At 52.4% G+C, this 21,776-nt stretch overlaps 1 protein-coding gene across 1 annotated transcript; it reads right to left on the reverse strand.

Moving 5' to 3' along the window:
• Positions 1-89: 89 nt before the first annotated feature.
• Positions 90-19,863, reverse strand: MEP1A (meprin A subunit alpha). Its single transcript, XM_078594319.1, has 14 exons — positions 19,641-19,863; positions 18,564-18,585; positions 17,522-17,566; positions 16,759-16,808; positions 15,389-15,464; positions 13,679-13,796; positions 8,815-8,990; positions 8,054-8,275; positions 6,710-6,859; positions 5,677-5,892; positions 4,701-5,174; positions 4,237-4,407; positions 3,499-3,829; positions 90-2,185 (listed from the first exon to the last, which is right to left on the reverse strand). Exons 1-14 carry the CDS (start codon positions 19,704-19,706, stop codon positions 2,008-2,010), a joined length of 2,295 nt encoding a protein of 764 aa, XP_078450445.1. The 5' UTR covers positions 19,707-19,863; the 3' UTR covers positions 90-2,007.
• Positions 19,864-21,776: the final 1,913 nt, after the last annotated feature.

The raw sequence follows: 21,776 nt of genomic DNA on the forward strand, positions 1-21,776 counted from the left end.
TTCCGCTTGGGGTGTGACGATTCACCCTGCTGGTGATTCAATTGTTACGATTCGGCACCACAATCCGATTCGAGAACCAATTCAACTGGTGAAATATTTCACAATATTTTATTAAATGAGCATACACGTGTCATTAGCATATGCAGTAATTTGCATTAATCTAACACATGCAAATTGATGCATTCACCCTCCAACAATTAAGGGTGGTGGAGCGATGCTCACAATGAGCGGAGCGCCAGGGGGCCGTACATCAAGGTGGCACAGTGGGCAGCACAGAAGGTGCATCTGTCGGTCATCTCATGTCCATAGTCTAAGTCGATGATCGCCAATCGTGGAGGACTGCTGCTTCTGTTTTATTTTAAAACATTGTTTCTGCAATTCTGCAATTTTTAGATCGGGGCTCTAAGACACATTCGGCCACTATTGATTGGTGACATCGCCAGCACCGTGGTGTGTAGCATAGTATCAACAATTGCAACTCACTACTCTACGGGATGTATGGCAAAAACAGCAAGCTGCAGTCAGTGGCGGATAATCCTCGTAGCACAAGTAGCTACAAATGCGACGGGCCCCGCACTTTCAAGGGCCCCGCGCTCCATGTTGTCAAGCTATCAATTCCGGTTCAGCGATTCTGCACTTGCTCTATTACTATAGTACTATACCGCCTTCAACTTTTATGAAGGCTGGGTGTTTAAGGTTAGCGATATGTCGTATTATCTGGCTGTATAGCAAATGCAAGTAAAACATTTGTGTTTTAATGTATATATTATTTTAATTTAGGGCCCCTTTATAACATATGCGAAAGGCCCCACACTAGCTTAATCCGGCACTGGCTGCAGCTTGTACACAATTATTTGCAAAATCCAACCGTGTCAGCCCGGGCTTGCTGAGCTGCATTGGCTTCCGTTTGGTGAACGAATACAAATGAAGGTCGCACTCATTACAAATTGCTTGCCACAAATGAACCACAATACCTTGCTGGAGCATAAACCATCATGCAAACTCTGGTCATCTTCACAGCAGCTTTTGGCTAATCATCCAACAAAAATGCTCTTCCTTCCGATATTAGGAAGTCACTGCAACTATTGACTTTTAAATCTAAATTTAAAACTATTTTTCATAACTGCTTTTTGTGTTTATTTTGTTGTGCTTTCCCCCGCTCATCCGATTAGCACGGTTGGCTCCGTGCGGTGCGAAATAAGTTCAACATACATCAGGTTCACGTGTTGGTGAATGTTTATTTTCCGATTTTTTTACTGCAATGCTCCAACGTCTCCATCGGCAATGGGGCAAATTACCTCCCCCGATGTGAACTTGGTTGAGAAGCATTTAATAATATTTGCTTAACCACCAGCTCCTGGAAACACTGATGCAGAAGCGTGGTGGACCAGTGATAAAACACTTCATTGTTACGTGATTTGCTGTGCTGAATGGCCCAAAGGCCCTCCAGTTGTGCATGGAGGGAAAGCCCAAAGATTTGGGAGTGTAAATGGGCCAATTGTTCACCCCAGGAGGTGATGGGTAATGCATTTCAGTGGCGATTCTGGCCAGCCGGAGTCGGTGGTGCCGTCGGACTGCCAGCTCCCTTGGTTGCTTTTATCATCACACGCAGCAATGTGCATTTTTGAAAATGTATGTAATGCACTCATTGTAGACCATAAAACAAAAGACGTCGCTACCGCTAATCTAAGCACAGCGAGACTGTGCAGAAAGTATGTAATATTCAGCGATTGATCAATGCCATGTATACATGTGTTGAAGATCTACATCGCCAGCATTTTCAGCCGCATTTAAAATTGTCATCAACTAAACCATAATTAAGAAACGTCACCTTTCACTGCCACTACCTCAACCTCTCCCTGCAGCGCCCGCCCCCTCCTCCTTCCCTGCTCCCTGCCTCTCCTCCCTCCCCGCTCATCCCTCTCATCCCTTCTCATCCCTTTCTCTCTGCACCTCGGCTCCTCTTTCCCTCGTGCACGCGGCTGCCCCCCCCCCCCATTTGTTGCGTCAGATTGACGCCGCCTGCCGCCGCCGCCGCCTCATCGATCGCAGGAAGGTGGCCCCGAGCACCGAGGTGATGAGCAGGGTGGTCACGCCACCCAGGGCGACACCCATCAGCGCACCGCCCAGTCGCGACGTCTCGCACAGCTCGCCCGAGTACCAGAGCGCGCGCCCCGAAGGGCACCTGCGTGCGTGCGTGAGATCCACAGTGGGCACGGGGGGGGGGGGGAGTTGTAGTGTAGCGGTTAGTGCGCTGTGCCGGGAACTCGGTGCACCCGGGTTCGATTCCCGCTGGTGACGATTGTATTATCTGAACCGGTCCTGGGGCTCCCCTAGGTCGACTCACATGGGAGACAAAGACGGTCGTGCGTGGCGCTGGCCACCCACCACCTCGTGTACCGTGCCAGCCTTCATAGGTGCTCGTTAACAGCACTTGCCCCAACAGTCTGTTAGGGCTATACGGGGGATCTTTGTCTTTTATCCACAGTGGGGAGCAGCAGTGTAGTAGTTGGCACGCTGCGTTTAGAACCGTAACAACCGAGTTGGATTCCCGGCCATGACTAACATCAATAGCAATTATTTTAACTGGTTCTGGCCCTTTCCTGGATCGACTTGGCCTACGATGTGTGAACATTAACGCTGGGGAGACAAAGGCGGCCAGGCGTGTTGCTGGCCACACCGCCCCCTCGTCTGTCGTACCGGACCTGTGAACAGATGCTGGCTACCAGCACCTGCTGCAATAGTGTATGGCTATAGGGGGATCTTTGTGAGACACACGGTGCATGGCATAACACGTGACACACAATGCGACACGTGACAATACAATACACAACAAATGACACGGCGTGTGGACCAATGCGCAGCCGTGTGTGTTTGCGACGCATGCCAGCTGACACGACAGCACACAACGCATGCCACACGACATACTCTTTGTGATTCAGTTGCCACAATTCACGGTTCGAGTCAAGCCATTGTGGCTAATGTAGTGCCTCTCGTAGCTGTAATCTTTCGGCGATTCTCGGCACGCTCTGCGAATCGTGATTTCACATCGATGATTCGGTTCATCCTTAAGGACAAGGATTTGCACGCACAGTGGCGCTTGCCTAAATTCCTCGACAAATCGTAGCACCACCATCTCATCTCAACCATTTCAATGCCCCGTTGTAGCGTGGCCAGGGCGTCCCCGAGGTAGCAGCTGTCCCTGCGTGCCACAAGGTGAACGCAGCACCGGCATGCACGTCGGTCGGTTACTGCTCTATTCACATTCTTAGGTTTTTTCGGTCAAGTCACGTAGGTAAAAATGTTAAATTAATAAAAGTAAAATAAAAATATTATATTATTATATTATATGATATTATTTTATTTTTATGTTACTGTTATTAATTAAATGTTTTTACCTACGTGACTTTACCGAAAAAACCTAAGAATATGAATCTTTGCAGTCACGAAAGCTTCAAATCTAGAATTACTCTTCTATTTCTTTTCGGTCGCTTTCACCTGCAGCTGGCGCGCCCGCCCTCCACCCGGCACAGGCCCCCGTTGCGGCACGGGTTCGGCTCGCAGGTGCCCAGCCGCTGCGCCTGTTCGGAGTCGTCGGCGTGGCGCCGTGACCTCGCCAGCCTCTCCGCCATCGGCGCGCGTCCGGCGGCCCCGCGAGCCGGGGCGGCGCCGTCTCCCGAGATCGGAGCGAGCGGCTCCCGCGGGGCGATGACATCGGCGGCGGCGGCGTCGATGTTGGCGACGATGTCGTCAACGGCGACGTCGTCGCCGGTGGCGATGGCGTTGACGGGTGCGACCGGCACCTCCGTCTTGTTGAGGTGAGTGAGATCTGTGGAGAAAGAGAGACCTTGTTGTTAAGCTGCGGTGTTGTGGTTGGAGGGGTAAAGAAAGGGGTTCTCATGAAGATGTCTTCTCACGCATACGATGTCTCTAATTTGTGTTCTTTGATTCATGTGTTCCTCTTTCTCTCTGTGTGTAATTCCCAGTGTGCACCTCTGCATGCTTATTTGTACACTTTTCGCAGACACGTGCATATATATACAGTAGATAGACTGATAGGTGACCTAACCAAGGAAGAGTCAATTGTGACCAGAAGTCTCTTTTTCAAGAAGATTCATGACAATTCATCGAATCTCTGGGGGATCAGGAGGCTGCTCAGTCCAAAATGAAATGCACAGTGTGCCATTTTATCTTGTGCAGAGCGGACCACCGCGTGCGTGCACGGGGGACACTCGCCGTTAAACTCGACGAAGATGTAGAGGTCTCCGCCCTTGAGGAAGTCCCTCTTGCGTAGGTACTCGTGCGAGATGAACGTGGGCCAGCCCAGCAGCGGCCCGCGGAAACAGTTGCACTGTGGATCGAAGTTGCCCGTCACGGAAGGACGGTCCCAGAACAGCTTGTCCGTGTCTGTGCATCCCCGCAAGACGGGCAGGCAGGGACATAAGTAAGCAGACAGACAAACAGAAATATAGGCAGAGAGACAGACAGACTGTCAGCAAAGTAGGTGGACAAGAAGGCAAGCAGACAGACAGGCAAGTAAACAAAGAGGCAGACAGATGGGCATGCAGACAGGGAGACAGGTATAGAGGCAGGAGAGAGATGGGTAAGACGGGTGATAGCCGGCAAAAGAGGGAAGGTAGATGTAGGCAGACAGATGGAAAAAGGGTGGGGAGGAAGGCGAGGAGACAGACGAAACTCACTCTGGACGAGCCGCGTGTCGTCCGAGAGGAACGTCCGCACGTTGGACATGCACAGCCGCACGTCGCTGTTCTGGTCGACGATGGTGATGACGGCCTGGCGGTTGGCGGCGGGCCACTCGAGCACGTCGTCGTCGGGCCTGCTCAGCAGCTGGAATCGCACGCCAAGGTGGCTCGCGTTGGACGAGCTGAGCTCGTGCGGGTACACGACGATGGCGAAGCCGTAGCCCTCAGGGCTGACGAACGCCGGGCTATAGATCATGGTTCCCGGCACCGAAGTCTCCATGAGGTTGACGGCGTCGGGGATGCGCATGACCCCCGTCGGGCAGTTCCGCTCGGAGAGGCTCACGTCGTCCAGCAAGATGCCGCCAGCGGCGGAGGCGTTGGAGGCGCCGCGCACCGCTTGGAAGACGTAGCGGAACTTGACGGCGGCGGGCAGCACGAAGTGAGCCATCTCCCACTGGTTCAATTGCGAGGCTTGAAGACGCACGGGAAATAGACGGGGGGAGGTGGATAGGAGACAGGGAGGTGGATAAAGGGATGGGGAGGTGGAGGTGAGACCGGGGAGTTGAATATGAGATGGATCGGAAACGAGGAGATAGGGAGACATCATTTAATATATTTACGATGCTTGACATATCATTACATCTCAAATTGGATTGACATGCCTTATAAATACAACAACCAGTTTTCTCTACAAAAAAACATACAAACTACATACGATATATCAACAATAAGCATTAATTATCCATCCATTTCCTCATTCATACGCGCGAGACAGACAGGAGAGACAACAGGACAGAGATGACACAGGGTAGAGACGTCGACGAGGTGGTACAAACAAAACGGTAACCGATTCTCAGATTGAATCGCGTCGCTGAATCCGTGACCGTTTCACCGAGCCCCTCGGTTTTGTGCCGGCTCGGCCGCCTCCGACCCGGCCATTGTGGACCCCCGGCCCCGGCCGTCGCTCGCTCACCTTGCACGGTGCCGATCTTCACCATCTTGCGCACAGCGCCGGCGCCGTCGTCCAGCTTGACCCAGATTGCGAGGACGTCCTTGTCGCTGCCGCTCATCTTGAAGGAGAACTGCAGGCACTGGCTGCTGCGGCGCGGGTAGTGTATGCGCGACTCGAGCAGCGCTGAGCTCCCGGCCTCGCCCACGCTCGTGTCCACAAACATGAAGCGGCCCTTGCCTGCCGGGGCCAGGGTCAGAGGTCGCGGTGTGTTAGGAGGTTGAGGGGCCGGCCTGGTATGCAGGAGGGTCGTGGGTTCTATCCTGACCCTGACGTCTGCTGTATAGTTGGAGTTTGCGGTGTCTCTCTCCTCGTGGTCGCGTGGATTTTTCTCCCGGTCCTCTGGTTTCCCCGCCCAACATTTAGAAACATGCGCATAGAGTATTTGGCTGCTATAAATTCCAACGTGATAAGCCACTTCGTTGAGCTATCATTTGTGGCCAGGTTGCTTCTGAAAAAGGGCTATATAGCTCAGTGGGCCTTACCTGGTAAAATAAAAACAAGGTAAATAGTTTAATAGTTAGAGGTTTAGAGTGTTGTTCCACATTTGGGATCCAATTGTGAGATAGGGTGTGGTTCTGGTGTTAGAGCAGGGTGAGGGTTAGAGCTGGGTCAGGGTTAGGGTCAGGTTAAACTCTAGATTAGGTTCAGGGTCATACCGTTTATGGTGAGGAGGTAAGAATCACCGTTATGGTCACATTCTGTGTTTGACCAGGTTCTAGGTTAAGGGTCAGTGTGAAGGTTAGACCAGGGTTATAGTATTTTGAAGGTCTTTGTTAGGAGGTCAGAGGTCAGGAGTTTATGTTCAAGGTTAGTTCAGGGTCAGGAGTTCGTCAACAGGCGAGGGGTTAGGAGTTCAATTCAGGGTCAGGAGTTGAGCATTTCGATGGGAAGTTTATGGTCTTTGGTCACGATGTCAGTCAGGGTTATGTCAGGTTTAGGAGGTCAGGGTTAAAGGCCGAGGATCAGGGAGGTCAGGGTCAGATAGAGGTCTCACCTGGACACTTCCCGCCCACTGTGTGGTCGTTCCCGTTGGGGCCCCCTGACCACATGTGGACCCAGTCGCCCGTGTCCTGCTGGTCTTGGATCATCCCGCAGATGTTCATCTCCTCGAAGTCGCACTGGTCGAGCAGTGTAGTGGTCGAGGCTGGGACGGGAGAGAGGAGGGGGGTCGAGGAGCGGCGAACGACCAGAGAATGAGGGCAGCGGGATAAAGCTTTGAAATTTCAGCCGCCGAGGAACCCGTAGCCCCGCTGCTGCTTCAACGGTGGAGACGCCGGTAAACGGGTGGCGACGACGGATTGGAAGTGTTTGTGGATTATGATAAACCGGCGCCTGGTGAGCACACGGGGGTTGATTCTAAGAGCCCTCCCCACCCTCCACCACCTTTGGTTGTCAAGTTAAAAGCAGAATGACAAACGCCTTTCAATGCATCGATTGTAATATGACTATGATGATGATGATGACGACAGCTTTAAAAGAAACCAAAGTGTGATGATGATGAAAGATAGTGAAATGTCCAAGCGTCTCTTAACATGTGCCTGGAGGGAACACTTGCAACCAATCACTGCATTCAATTACTCTTCCTGCTCTCCAAAGCAGATAAGGCCCTCTTGAAGGAGAACATAACAAAAACAAGCTTGCAGTTTGGAAACGGGATATTTTTTTTCTCACTTTCAGTAAATCACACATCCCTGTGCTGCCATACTTCACCATGCCGCTCAGTGGCAGCGGGTGAAGGCGAGGGCACTGAACCGATTCACGTACCCACTCACCAGGGCGCACTTCCCCCCCCTCTCCCCTACCTCCCCCTACCCCATCCCTTTCCCCCCTCTACTTTGGTTCCTCTTCCCTTACCTTCCCTTCCCCATATGAACACCTACCACTTTCCGCTCGCAGTCCCTAACTGCGTGAGTGGGGGGGGGGGGGCAGTGAGCCCCCTTCCCAGAACCCAGGAGCACTGAGCTCGTAATTCGGTCCGCAAAATTCCTGTACCCCCCACCCAACCGTTCCCCTTCCTTGTTACGGTTCGTGCCTTTTACGAGCCTCTTGCCAAACGCAAAATAAAAAAAAAATCATCGTTCACACGGACATTGTGGCCCGAAGCCCTCTAGTTGGATTCCCGGAACCATTGCGATCATCGGTGGCGAGTACCATCCACCCCTCCCTCCCGTCCCTTCGTTAACCCACACGACGCAGCGTCGTTCAAGCAGTACGCTCAACCCAACGTGCCCCCCCCCATCCACCACGACCCTGGGGAGTCCTTCGCCTAGCAGCGAACCGAATAAGGGCCGTTAATCTCCGGCCCGGGTCGTGACTTGCGAGCCGAGCGACAACCCACTGCAGCCGTAGAGGCGGTTCAGCTTGAGCAGGTCGTAGCCGCTGAAGTCGAGGCGCTGGCCGATGACGTTGTCGAATTCGGGGATGTTGGCGGTGATGGTGGGCACGCCGTCCTGCTTGTTGAACGAGAGCGGCGCGTAGTGCATCACCGACTCGTAGTCGTACGGCGTGTTGAGGTTGTCCACCTCGTCGTCGGGGTACTTTTCGAAGTTGTTCTCCTTTCCTGTTTTGCGCGCACGCAGGCACGCGCGGGGCGGGGGTCAACGAAAAGGTCAAAAGCCCGGAGCGGGCACGAGTTGCCCCTGAGCCAAACTGCGGCAAAGCAAGGTGCTCGGCGCACGGGTCACGTCGCATGCGAACTTCCCTCGGGCGTCAAACGGACTGAAGTTCTCGCCACTTGTACACGGAGGACTATTTCGAATATTATTATTATTTTTATTCCCAAGGCTCGCCGAGACTCGAGTCTCTTTTTTCGCGATGGTTTCTGCTACATTGGGATGTTTTGTCGTGTTACCGTCATCGCTGTGTCACAAGCTCAAGACCTTCATTTGCTTGTTCCCCTCTGCCCGTGACGCGAGTGCCTCTCCCTCCGTAAACTAAACACGCACACCGATTTGTGTCCAGCGTCTCGGGATGCGTTCACACACAAGCGCACCAACGCTTATTTTGGAAACGCGCGCATTTGCTCCCCGACCGCCTTCGCATCGCAGCAGCATTTGCTGCCGGAGGAATCTCGCACCGTCCGACAAAGCGCTCACGCACCGGCCAAGATCTCGTCCCAGTGGATGGTGACGTAGTCGTCGCGGTCGGAGCGCGACTGCTCGTGCCAGAACCCCACCGCGTGGAGAATCTCGTGCTCCACCACGGCCTTCTGGTCGCAGTTCTGACCGATCGACAGCTCCTGTCCGCCGCGGACGTTCCCCACCGATGACCAGCACCTGTCGCGGGGACACGGCGAGCAGGCAATGAGCGGCGCAGCTATCGTGGGGCGCGCAGGCGGTGCGACTGCACCCACGGTCTACGGGCCGGAGGGGCCCAGGCAACGGGATATGAAGAGGGGTGGAGGGTGGTGGTGGTGGTGGTGGGATTGGACAAGGGGCCTTGTTGCACCAGGGCCTATGCCATCCGAGCGACAATAATGGCAAGGACCAATGATTAAAGCGAGGGGACCGCATGAGGGCCTAGTTTCCCTGTGCCCCTTCACGGTACAATGTCGGGGGGACGCAGGGGTAACGCATCACCTGACCTCGTACGTGGACACTTGACAGTGGATTTTTTTTTACCAGCTGGGGGCTAACCGCTCTTCCGTGCCCCCCCCCCCAGAGTGAGATGAGTGGGGAGAAGTAGGAGAGTGCATGGAGAGGGGTAGAGTGAGAGTGGAGAGGTATGAGAGTGCATGGAGAGGGGTAGAGTGAGGTGAGAGTGGAGAGGTAGGAGAGTGAGTGGAGTGGGAGTAGAGTGAGAGTGGAGAGGTAGGAGAGTGTGTGGAGTGGGAGTGAGGTGAGAGTGGAGAGGTAGGAGAGTGAGTGCAGTGGGAGTGAGGTGAGAGTGGAGAGGTAGGAGAGTGAGTGGAGTGGGAGTAGAGTGAGAGTGGAGAGGTAGGAGAGTGAGTGGAGTGGGAGTAGAGTGAGAGTGGAGAGGTAGGAGAGTGAGTGGAGTGGGAGTAGAGTGAGAGTGGAGAGGTAGGAGAGTGAGTCGAGTGGGAGTAGAGTGAGAGGGGAGAGGTAGGAGAGTGAGTGGAGTGGGAGTAGAGTGAGAGGGGAGAGGTAGGAGAGTGAGTCGAGTGGGAGTAGAGTGAGAGGGGAGAGGTAGGAGAGTGAGTGGAGTGGGAGTAGAGTGAGAGTGGAGAGGTAGGAGAGTGAGTCGAGTGGGAGTGAGGTGAGAGTGGAGAGGTAGGAGAGTGAGTCGAGTGGGAGTAGAGTGAGAGTGGAGAGGAAGGAGAGTGAGTCGAGTGGGAGTAGAGTGAGAGTGGAGAGGTAGGAGAGTGAGTCGAGTGGGAGTGAGGTGAGAGTGGAGAGGTAGGAGAGTGAGTCGAGTGGGAGTGAGGTGAGAGTGGAGAGGTAGGAGAGTGAGTCGAGTGGGAGTAGAGTGAGAGTGGAGAGGAAGGAGAGTGAGTCGAGTGGGAGTAGAGTGAGAGGGGAGAGGTAGGAGAGTGAGTCGAGTGGGAGTAGAGTGAGAGTGGAGAGGAAGGAGAGTGAGTCGAGTGGGAGTAGAGTGAGAGTGGAGAGGAAGGAGAGTGAGTCGAGTGGGAGTAGAGTGAGAGTGGAGAGGTAGGAGAGTGTGTGGAGTGGGAGTGAGGTGAGAGTGGAGAGGTAGGAGAGTGAGTGGAGTGGGAGTGAGGTGAGAGTGGAGAGGTAGGAGAGTGAGTCGAGTGGGAGTAGAGTGAGAGTGGAGAGGAAGGAGAGTGAGTCGAGTGGGAGTAGAGTGAGAGTGGAGAGGTAGGAGAGTGAGTCGAGTGGGAGTGAGGTGAGAGTGGAGAGGTAGGAGAGTGAGTCGAGTGGGAGTGAGGTGAGAGTGGAGAGGTAGGAGAGTGAGTCGAGTGGGAGTAGAGTGAGAGTGGAGAGGAAGGAGAGTGAGTCGAGTGGGAGTAGAGTGAGAGGGGAGAGGTAGGAGAGTGAGTCGAGTGGGAGTAGAGTGAGAGTGGAGAGGAAGGAGAGTGAGTCGAGTGGGAGTAGAGTGAGAGTGGAGAGGAAGGAGAGTGAGTCGAGTGGGAGTAGAGTGAGAGTGGAGAGGTAGGAGAGTGTGTGGAGTGGGAGTGAGGTGAGAGTGGAGAGGTAGGAGAGTGAGTGGAGTGGGAGTGAGGTGAGAGTGGAGAGGTAGGAGAGTGAGTGGAGTGGGAGTAGAGTGAGAGTGGAGAGGTAGGAGAGTGAGTGGAGTGGGAGTAGAGTGAGAGTGGAGAGGTAGGAGAGTGAGTCGAGTGGGAGTGAGGTGAGAGTGGAGAGGTAGGAGAGTGAGTCGAGTGGGAGTAGAGTGAGAGGGGAGAGGTAGGAGAGTGAGTGGAGTGGGAGTGAGGTGAGAGTGGAGAGGTAGGAGAGTGAGTCGAGTGGGAGTAGAGTGAGAGTGGAGAGGTAGGAGAGTGAGTGGAGTGGGAGTAGAGTGAGAGGGGAGAGGTAGGAGAGTGAGTCGAGTGGGAGTAGAGTGAGAGGGGAGAGGTAGGAGAGTGAGTCGAGTGGGAGTGAGGTGAGAGTGGAGAGGTAGGAGAGTGAGTCGAGTGGGAGTGAGGTGAGAGTGGAGAGGTAGGAGAGTGAGTCGAGTGGGAGTAGAGTGAGAGTGGAGAGGTAGGAGAGTGAGTGGAGTGGGAGTAGAGTGAGAGTGGAGAGGTAGGAGAGTGAGTCGAGTGGGAGTGAGGTGAGAGTGGAGAGGTAGGAGAGTGAGTCGAGTGGGAGTGAGGTGAGAGTGGAGAGGTAGGAGAGTGAGTCGAGTGGGAGTAGAGTGAGAGTGGAGAGGTAGGAGAGTGAGTCGAGTGGGAGTGAGGTGAGAGTGGAGAGGTAGGAGAGTGAGTCGAGTGGGAGTGAGGTGAGAGTGGAGAGGAAGGAGAGTGAGTCGAGTGGGAGTAGAGTGAGAGGGGAGAGGTAGGAGAGTGAGTCGAGTGGGAGTAGAGTGAGAGGGGAGAGGAAGGAGAGTGAGTCGAGTGGGAGTAGAGTGAGAGGGGAGAGGTAGGAGAGTGAGTCGAGTGGGAGTAGAGTGAGAGTGGAGAGGAAGGAGAGTGAGTCGAGTGGGAGTAGAGTGAGAGTGGAGAGGAAGGAGAGTGAGTCGAGTGGGAGTAGAGTGAGAGTGGAGAGGTAGGAGAGTGAGTGGAGTGGGAGTAGAGTGAGAGTGGAGAGGTAGGAGAGTGCGTGGAGGAGAGTAGAGAGATGAAGGTGAGGAGGGGGTGAGTTCATGAAGGTCACAGTACTCTGGGTACCAGGGGAATGGTGTTGCTATCGCAAATTGTCTAAGGTCAGAGCCGTTGAGACCACGAGGTTCAAAGTTCGCACTCTACACGAATGTATTATACAGCCGCATTACTGTATCCGTTCCAGCGGTATTTCGATTCATTGCCCTCCAACCCCGGAGATTTGTTGAATTATCACGATTAGGGGGTCATATTTACATCACGACCACCTCATCGAATCAAGGTGGGATTGAATCATGAAATGCTTGACAATGGTCCCCTCCTAGTTGCATAAATGTGTGTTGAACTTCTTCCGCACCGCACGTAGCCAACCGTGCTAATTAATAAAGTACAAGCCAGAGGTGGAGCAGTGGCGCAGTGGTTAGTGCACTGCCCGATGAACCCAGTGACCTCGGTTTGAGTCTCAGCGAAAACGAACATGAGTGGCGACTCACATCTCAACTGGCTCCTCGGGCCTCCCCTTTCACCAATCTGAGCAGCGTGGTGAAGTATGGTCAAACAACCCCCATTGACCGACGCTGCGTGCGGAGGTTTCCATCCAGCAGTGGCTTGACTCGATAATTAGTAGGGGTGCGTGGTTACGCGTGCGTGCGTGCGATCTACGCACAGTGCCTTATCACAGCAAGGGGACGAGGAGATATCTCTGCCGTCTGTTATCACATCGTCGGGATTGGCCTGGGCCAAGGTTCATTGTCTCTGGTGGTGAAACGCTTGACACGAACTTCTATGTTGGGAGGGAGGCACGGGTGTGGGATCATACAAAACAAAGGGGGGCGGGGGTTACGAGGGTTGTGTTCCCAGGGGATGCCCTCACAATTTGGAACAGGTGGGATAAGAAGGGGGGGGGGATGAGGATCATGATGTGCCATCCCTTTATTAACAGCCTATTGGGGTTTGAAGTGTGGTTAGGACTGAGATTAGGGGGCTAGTTCCGAGTTTCGAGGCATGTCTGAGTTCTGCATGTGCGTATTATGTTGAACTTCTTTCGCACCGTACGTAGCCAACCGTGCCAATCGGAGGTGCGGGTGTAAGTGTACTGTAGAGGTTAGGACACGATCGAGGTTAGACTTAGCGCTTGGGTTAGGGCTGCTGCTGTTAGGACTTGAGCTGGGGTTAGCGTCAGGACGAGTTGTTCAGGTAAGAGGCTCGGGACGAGGCGTAGGGCTTGAGTTCGGGGTCAGGCTGGGGCAGGGGTCGGCAACCTGCGTCTCTTTAAGGACTCACATTGCGGCTCTTGGAATATTGAGGGTTTTTTTGTATTTTGGTTGCCAACCCCTGACCATGGGAGTTCAGTTTACCATAGAAATCCAGTTTACCATTGAAGTCCAGTTTACCATGGGAGTCCAGTTTACCATAGAAATCCAGTTTACCATAGAAATCCAGTTTACCATTGGGTTCAGTTTACCATGGAAGTCCAGTTTACCATGGAAGTCCAGTTTACCATGGGCAGGAGTCGGCAACCTGTGGCTCTGGACCAGCATGCGCCTCTTTAAGGGCTGCTTCGTGACGTTATTTATTAAGGACCGACGTCTCGTATTCACCAAGGTGCATTGCGGCTCTTGAAATATCGAGTTAAAAAAATATATATATACCGAATTCGAAAAAAAAAAATTATTCCTGCTATTTTGATTGCTCGGGCTCGTTGCGGGTCATGGTATCAAGATTTTTTGGTCGTCTGGTTCGGTGGAGCTTGTGTCGGTGAGGCGAGCCGCGCGCCCCGGACGCACGCACCCGCCGAGCTTCTGGAAGCGGATGAAGTCGCGATCGCCCGCGTAAGGTCTGAAGTCGAGGCATGACTTGAGTCGGAACTGCTCGAAGGCCTGCAGGATGACGCCCTTGGCGTTCAGGTCTGGGTCACCGTGGGGGGGGGGGATGGGGGGGGCGAGATTGGAGAGGTGATGAAGTGTTTGTTGAAGGAAGGGTTATGAATGGGGGTTCAGGGAGGGAGGGAGGGAAGGGGTAGTTGGATGAAGATGTTCACGGTAACCCGGGGGACGTAGGGGTAAAGATCGCGTTTGCCGGGGCTGTCCCGCAAGAGTTTAAACTTTGTTGGCCAGACATAAAAATAACGCAAAGTGAGTTTCTGGCAGGCCGCAATAATATATATATATAGCGACGCCACTGCATAGACATTATGTGGTCTTAAATATATAGGAGTTACACCACAATGCGGTCAATCGTCATCATGACCAAGCCACGATCTTCCCGCTGTTCCGTGAGGGGTCTCGATGGCGCCATGTTTATGACGCGCTTGGGCCGTAACTTTGAAATTATTTTGTTTATTTTTTCTCATCAGAGAAGCTGAACACACAACTTGCGTCGGCCATCCACGGACACAAGAGTGTCAGAGTTATTTCCCTCTCCAAAATAGCACCGTATTGCTCTTTGCGTTGTCTCGTTATGAGGTAGTGGCTCGAGGAGGAGTGAGTGGTGAGGAGGAGGAGGAGTGAGTGGTGAGGCGTGGTGGGGTCATTGGGCTGGTTCGGCAAAACATGCATCAATAAAGACACGCAAATGACACTGTCCCATCAAGTTTGCACATCGTTTGTCCTTCGAAGAAAAATGTAAACCACTCAAGCAAATAAGCAAATCACTCCGCTGCGTTATAGTACTAATGATAAGACTTGATAATCTCAAGTGATTATAGATGATATAAATAGAGGTAACTGTAGCAACCACTCCCAGGTGTAACGGACGATTGCCTTCGTTGCAGTGGGTTTGGCCCCATGTGCCGCTGCTACATCAGAACACCCGTCTCTCGCAATGCTATTGGGTAACGTCAATAAACATATAGTAGCGTCCTAAGCTTCACACAGCAAAGCCCGAGTCCCCAGACTCTCTCAAGATGACCCCTGCATTGGGATGCAAGACCAATTCCATCCGTGAGCGGGAATCGAACGCGGGTCGCTGGGTTCTCAGCGCAGTGTGAGAAACACTGCATCGCCACTCCCCACACACAGCCTGTAACAGACTGTTGGGGAAAGTGTTCATACTCTGTGTTGTTTGCGAGCACCTACGAAGGCCGGCCCTGCACGCGAGGGGGTGGGTGGCCGGCGATGTTTACACACCGTACCGGGTACTCATTTGAGGCTGAGTCTACCTAGCAGAGGCCCAGGACCAGTTAAAATAATCGTCATTGGTGTTGTCCGTGAGCGGGATTCGAACTCGGGTAGCCGGGTTCGTAGCGGAGCGCATTCTCCGCTGCGCCACCGCTCCCCACAAGGCAAATAATCCAAAGACAAAGATGCCCTCCCCCATATAGTCTTACACACAACAACAACAACCGCCATTCGCCACTAAGTGGCGGTGACGTCACCACGACGCTTGTGCCAGGCCACGTGCACCTTGAGGCCACGTGAAGTGTCGAACGCCCGCTGGCAGGAGGCCTTACACACACACACTAATCCACACACACGTGGGCTCGAGTGACACGGTCCTCACCCAGGTTGTCGGAGAGGATGTATGGGATGGGCATGGGCCATATGTATTCATCGCCAATGATGGAATTCCTCTCCTTCTGCAGAAACACTCACCCCGACAGACAGCTGCAGCGCTCGTGTCCACATGATAACAGAACTCGCGTGGGTAGTATAGCGGTCATCTCGTGGACATGATGTATGTTGAACCTCTTTCGCACCGTACGTAGCCAACCGTGGCCAATCCGAGGTGCGAGGGAACGACAACAAACTAAACACGAAGATCAGTTCTAAAGAAATGAGTTTTCAATCTAGAATCTAGATTAACAATTGAATAGTTGCAGTGACTTCTTAATATCGGAAGGAAGAGCATTCCAGACGGCAACAGAAGCGCATCTGAAAGCGCGCGTTGCAAGGAACCACCTTTGTTGGATTGCCAGCCAAAAGCCGCTGTGAGGATGACCGGAGTTCAATGATATCCGCTACCATATGGCCCCGACAACTATTACATGGCAACGAATGTTACATTACAACAAGTATACTGGTAGGAACTTCCTGGTTACACCAGCCCATAGGGGATTATTGTGTCCGTCGTGCAGGGAGGGTTGGGTGGGGAGGGAGGGGCTGGGTGGGGAGGGGCTGGGTGGAGAGGGTGGGGGGTGGGAGGGGTGGGGCTGGATGGGTGGGGAGGGGCTGGTCACCCCGTGGTGCCCTTATAAAACTCAACGTTCAACCTACTCACGCCGGCTTGTGCCCGCCCTCACAGTCGGGCATATTTGCGGAATACACCACGCCGCCGTTGACCCTGGCCATTGACCGAGCAACCCAACGTGTTCCTACCAGCTCCCTCCGCAGGAATGTGTTTATCAGGCAGCTGATGATATCACCGATGCGTCGATTGCAATCGACTCCGACGCTCGCGATCATGTCGAGTTTGCCTACGACGCGCAGGACCCATGTCTCACGCGAGTTGTTGACGTTCAAGGCTGTCACGGCAATTGGCACTGCACCGATGAGCCGGGGAAAGCGAGACACAGGGCAGATGTTTTACGTTCGCCGTGGAACAGACGGCGCGTAGCGATGCTGCGGTTCATACACCGCTGTGGAGGATACAAGTCACGGGTGTGTGTCTGTTGAACTTCTTTCACACCGTACGTAGCCAAGTCGCAACGTGAATTAGCGGACAATTGGCCTGCGTCACGCAATCCTGCTCAAATGATGCACTGCCAGATGTGCCGCACTTGCGGTTGATGGGAAGGGAAAGACGACGAAGTGATTTGTGTTTGCTGTGCTTGCTGCAGTCGGATGGTGGGTGATGTGAGATCGAGTGCAGTTGCGTGAGGTTTTTATTATTATTATCATTAAATTTAATGAGTTTTTGATATTTTGTCTTACCGGGGACGATGGCCCGAGGATATCGCCCTGAGTCAATCGAACCATGACATCTGGAAACAAAACACAACGAGGGTTCGTAACAGGGACGTGTCGATACGCGTTACAGACTGAGCGGCCCTACTCTTAGTTTGTTTTTTTCGGTAAAGTCACGTAGGTAAAAATAAAAAATAAAATAACAGACATAATAATAGAAATAAAATAATGGCCCTGATTGACTGACTGATGTGAATGTTCATGATGTTCAGTTTTACTGTACGTCATTTAGCAGAGTCTATGTGTTAACGTGTCTGCATGTGGATATGTCTGTGTCTCTCAATGCTTTGATGTATCTGCGTTTGCCTTTATGTTGACTGTGTTGCCATGTCTATGTGTTCACGTGTCTGTGTGTATGTTGACTGTGTGCTAATGTGTGTGTGTCTATGTGTTCACGTGTTTGTGCGTATGTGTGTCTACGTGTTGACTGTGTATTTCCATGTCTGTGTGTGTGAGGTTTATCTGAACCGGTCCTGGGCATCCCCTAGGTCGACTCAGCCTCAAATGAGTACCTGGTGTGGTGTGTAAACATCACCACTGGGGAGACAAAGGCGGCCGGGCGTGGTGTTGGCCACCCACCCCCTTGTGTGCCGTGCCGGCCTTCATAGGTGCTCGCTAACAGCACTTGCCCCAACAGTCTGTTAAGGCTACACGGGGGGTCTTTGTCTTTTTGTTTTGTGTCTAAGTGTTGACTCATGTGTGTTGACGTGTCTGCTTGTCGATGCCTCACCGCGGTTGATCTGAGGGATGTCGATGACATCATCAAGGTCCTCCTCTGTGGGACAGGACAATCGTTCACGAAAACAAAAACTTTTAAAGTTCATGGTCAGACCCAGGCGCGCTCCGGTGACTTTTCGGCTCCAACACTCCTCCTCCCCATTGTTTTAACATCACTTCACTGCAGCGATACCGCCGTGCAATCCCTGAATATTGTGGCACCGCAAACTTGGTGCCATCGCTTCCTGAACCTTCTGCCCGTTGTTGTAAAGTTGCCACCCGCCCTCCAAAGTCGCATCAACACCCAGTGCCCCGGATTATCCCAGTAGCTCAAGTAGCTACAAATGTAGCAACAAATGTAGCTACATTTGTAGCTCCATTTGTAGTAGCTACATATGAAGCTACGGGCCCCGCGCTAAATGCTTTCGAGCTATCAATTCCGGTTGAGTGATTCTGCACTTGCTCTATTACTACAGTACTATACTGCCTTCAACTTTTATGAACGACTGGGTGTTTAAGGTTAGCGATTTGTCGTATGATATGGCTGTGTAGCGAATTAAAAAATACAATGACTTTACTATGCAAGTAAAAAAAATTGTGTTTTAATCTTTATGGGGTTTTTTGGTATAATTTAGGGCCCCTTTAGAACATATGCTACAGGCCCCGCACTAGCTTCATCCGGCACTGTCAACATCACCTCCGTCTGGCCTTAGGTCTCCCACTTGGTCACTGCCCTCTCTGGCTGCCCCTCTGGGTGGCACTGCCCCTCTCGGTGACCTGCCCTCCTCCAACACGTGCTCCCACCCATGGCAACCTCATCTTCCACATTACATCCCTTATTACCTTTCTGCCACATTCTATTACCAACTTCGCAAGTTGCTGGCCCTCTCTTGCGATGACATTCACAGCACCGCCCCTCTGCACGCACGCGTACTCAAAGGCGAGTCGCTGATTTTATAGCTGCTCTGTCCAAATCCTTGCCCGCCAGACATTGCATGACTGTGCATTATTCGTAAATTAAAACATGAAGAAGAGTGAAAAGAATGTAACGGTACCTATTTGTCCATCCGGTTTCACCTGGAAAATAAATCAACACAACGCGTTTATTATTATTATTATTCCACAGTCAAACAATACAAATTTAAAACAAATAGTTTAACAGATAAGGCCCACTGAGCTATATAGCTCGTTTTCAGAAGCGACCTGGCCACAAATGACAGCTCAACGAAGTGGCTTGTCACGTTTCTAAATGTGGAGGGGACAACCCGCAAGACCTGAAGAAAAATCCACACGACCACTGCGAGAGAGACACCGCAACCTCCAAATACACAGCAGCAGGCGTCAGGGTCGGGATCGAACCCACGACCTCCTGTATACCAGGCGAGGTAGTTAACATCTCCTAGCCACCGTGACGATGATGAGAGAGAGACACGCAACCTCCAAATACACAGCAGCAGGCATCAAGGGTCGGGATCGAACCCACAACTTCCTGTATACCAGGCGAGGTAGTTAACATCTCCTAACCACCGTGATGATGATGAGAGAGAGAGACACGCAACCTCCAAATACACAGCAGCAGGCATCGCTTTGTTTTACCTCGTCTCTGTTCTACCTCAGCACTCACCGTTGTTTAACACAACCCCTCATGTCAAGCTAGGACGTGTCCATCACCACACACACGCACACATCCCCGATCTTCATTTCCCTCACTCGACATTTGTCGGAACGCTGCCGAGGCTGACACGGAGCGGGAAAGGAATTATCGGCGTAAGGCACTACAACTAGAGTGCAATGTCCGCCTATCCGTGATAAACCTAGGGATCCTATATAATTCTACCCTATACAGTCATCCTATATATGTATATGTGTGCACATGTCCGCACACACCACCAAAACCACAGTAGCAGTGATAGTGTGCACATGTCCACCCTGCGATGTTGTCCTGTAACTGCCCCCACTGCTGACGGTCTTGGGCGATGGCCATCCTCGCGACACGCGTTAGACACATGAGATAAACACACGTTAGACACATGAGATAAATTACATGTTAGACACATGAGATAAATACACGTTAGACACATGATATATAAACACGCGCGGAGAAACCCCGTACGACCGATTCCGCGTCTCACCGAGAAGGCGACCGCATGTCCCACGACCAGAGCGAGGGTCAGGAGGAGACCCCACAGGCTCGCCATGATCCCAAATGCCACTTTTTTGGGTGTCCTCCTTCTTGTCCTCGGCGCCGTTTCAACGCCAACGCAATTCCCTCTGAAGACCCTCTCCCTTCTCCTGCCGGGGCCTCTGTATCTCTGCTCAGCACTTTAAAACCCCTCCTGGACTTTGCCCAGCCAAGGAGCAAAGTTCTCGGCTGTCGGAGATATCCGCTACCTTCATTCACCGTTATCGCGACGGGTCGCCTTACAATGTCTTTATTAGTCGTGTTTGGGGGTTGTAACGGGCTGGAGAAGAGATGGAGCTGATGTGGTACGGGAGGATGTGGGGCTGAGTGGACTTATGTGCCAGTGGTGTCAAGATCGGCCTCTGTGGAGGAGGAGGATCGTGAAGGACGCTGCTACTGGGCAGTCGGAGGCAGCCGCCCTCCAGCAACAACGGATGGCCGAGGAGCGACGCTCACAAGAACGAGCGGTGCGCCGGGTGGATAAAGCGCAGCAAGTTGGCACAGTAGGGGACACAGGTGGTGGATCTAGCGGCCATCTCAGTCAGCCAGCGCGTGGCGCCAGGATTTGTCCCCGAGACCTCCTGGTCAGCGAGCCTTCGACAACTTCACGTGGCGCCGTGGTGACATCACTTAGTGACGAATGTCGGGTATTGTTGGTTGGTAGCAATTGTGACTAAGGGGTCGTCCATAAATGACGTCACGCACCTAGGGGGGGGGGGGCGGTCAGACATTTGTGACGAGGGGGGGGGGGGGTTTGAGAAGTGTGACGTCACGTAAAAATGCGCAACTTTAAATACATATAGACAACACGTTCTACTTTATTAAATATAATTTTAAATAAATGTTTTCTCCTACAACATCAGAGTGCAGCGCCACATTAAATACGCACTACAATGACAATAGTTTACAGCGATTTGAAGCATGTTTATGGTTTGCGGGGGGGGGGGGGCAGAGCTTTGTGACGTCATATTTGAGGGGGGTCTGACTTTTTGTGACGCCGTGTGACGAGGGGGGGTTCAAAAATCGTCCAAAATCGCGTGACGTAATTTATGTACGGCCCCTTAGTCCAATCCAAGCGGTCCTTAATGCTGTCGGGTTCAGTTTACGCCACGAGGGGGCGGCAGAGACTCAGGCAAGGTGGCCTTCGTCTTTAAAAGTCCAACGGGGGCAGCGACCATCCATCATATTTGACAACTTTTCATTTTAATTTACCAGGTAAGGCCCACTGAGCTGTACAGTTCTCTTTCAGAAGCGAAGTGGCCACAAACGATGGCTCAACGAAGTTGCTTATCGTGCGAAAATGTACGATTCTAAATGTGGAGGGGAAAACCCGGAGGACCCTGAGACAAATCCACGCAACCACGTGGAGAACACGCACGCTCCATAGATACAGCAGCAGGCATCAGGGTCGGGCTTGAACCCCCCGACCTCTTGCATAGCAGGCGAGGGAGATAACATCTCAGCCATCGTGGCATTCCCACTATAGTAATATGGCAGGGTACAGGTTTCATGAAAGCACGAACATTGTTGACTTCCCACGAAGTAGCGCTTGCTTTATCGACCCCGGGGTTGATGATAGAGCGAGTCGACCCCTGACGGTTACTTGAACCCGCATGAAACATTGATGCGGCCCAGTAGGTACAATGTCGACAATAAATGTCGTTATACAAAAAAGAGAGACTCGTTATTCCTTTGATGTTGATTGTTTATTAATACGTTTTATTTATTTATATTTCTGCTGATCATTGCAATATCTTATCTTAACGTAATCTATATAGCGCCATAACCAAGGCGCCTTACAAACAATTAACACCGGGCACAGCGTGTGAATGTCAACGGTACGGATGAGGTGAATGAAACGGATGAGAGGAAGCAATGGGGGCGAATCCGTGCTGCGTGAATTACGTGAAAGCGAATTTGATGACAGTAAATGATGACGGATGGAATGAATGAATGGGGTTGATGAGTGATAGTCATAGAATATGAATATAAGGTGGTTGTTCGGGGGGGGGGGGAGATTAAGGGGGTGGGGGGAGGTGGTTATGGGGTTAGCTAGGGAACAAGTTGAGTTTTGAGTGAGGAGCGG

This window comes from Lampetra planeri, chromosome 5, assembly GCF_965212315.1.
Source record: "Lampetra planeri chromosome 5, kcLamPlan1.2.h2, whole genome shotgun sequence".
Lineage (NCBI taxonomy): Eukaryota > Metazoa > Chordata > Hyperoartia > Petromyzontiformes > Petromyzontidae > Lampetra > Lampetra planeri.

Coding starts and splice junctions, on each gene's coding strand:
- MEP1A (XM_078594319.1), bottom strand. CDS start 19,706: ATGGCGAGCCTGTGGGGTCTCCTCCTGACCCTCGCTCTGGTCGTGGGA. Junction 18,586..19,640: donor GACATGCGGTCGCCTTCTCG/GTGAGACGCGGA, acceptor TTTATTTTCCAG/GTGAAACCGGATGGACAAAT. Junction 3,830..4,236: donor CATCTTCGTCGAGTTTAACG/GCGAGTGTCCCC, acceptor CTTTCTCCACAG/ATCTCACTCACCTCAACAAG.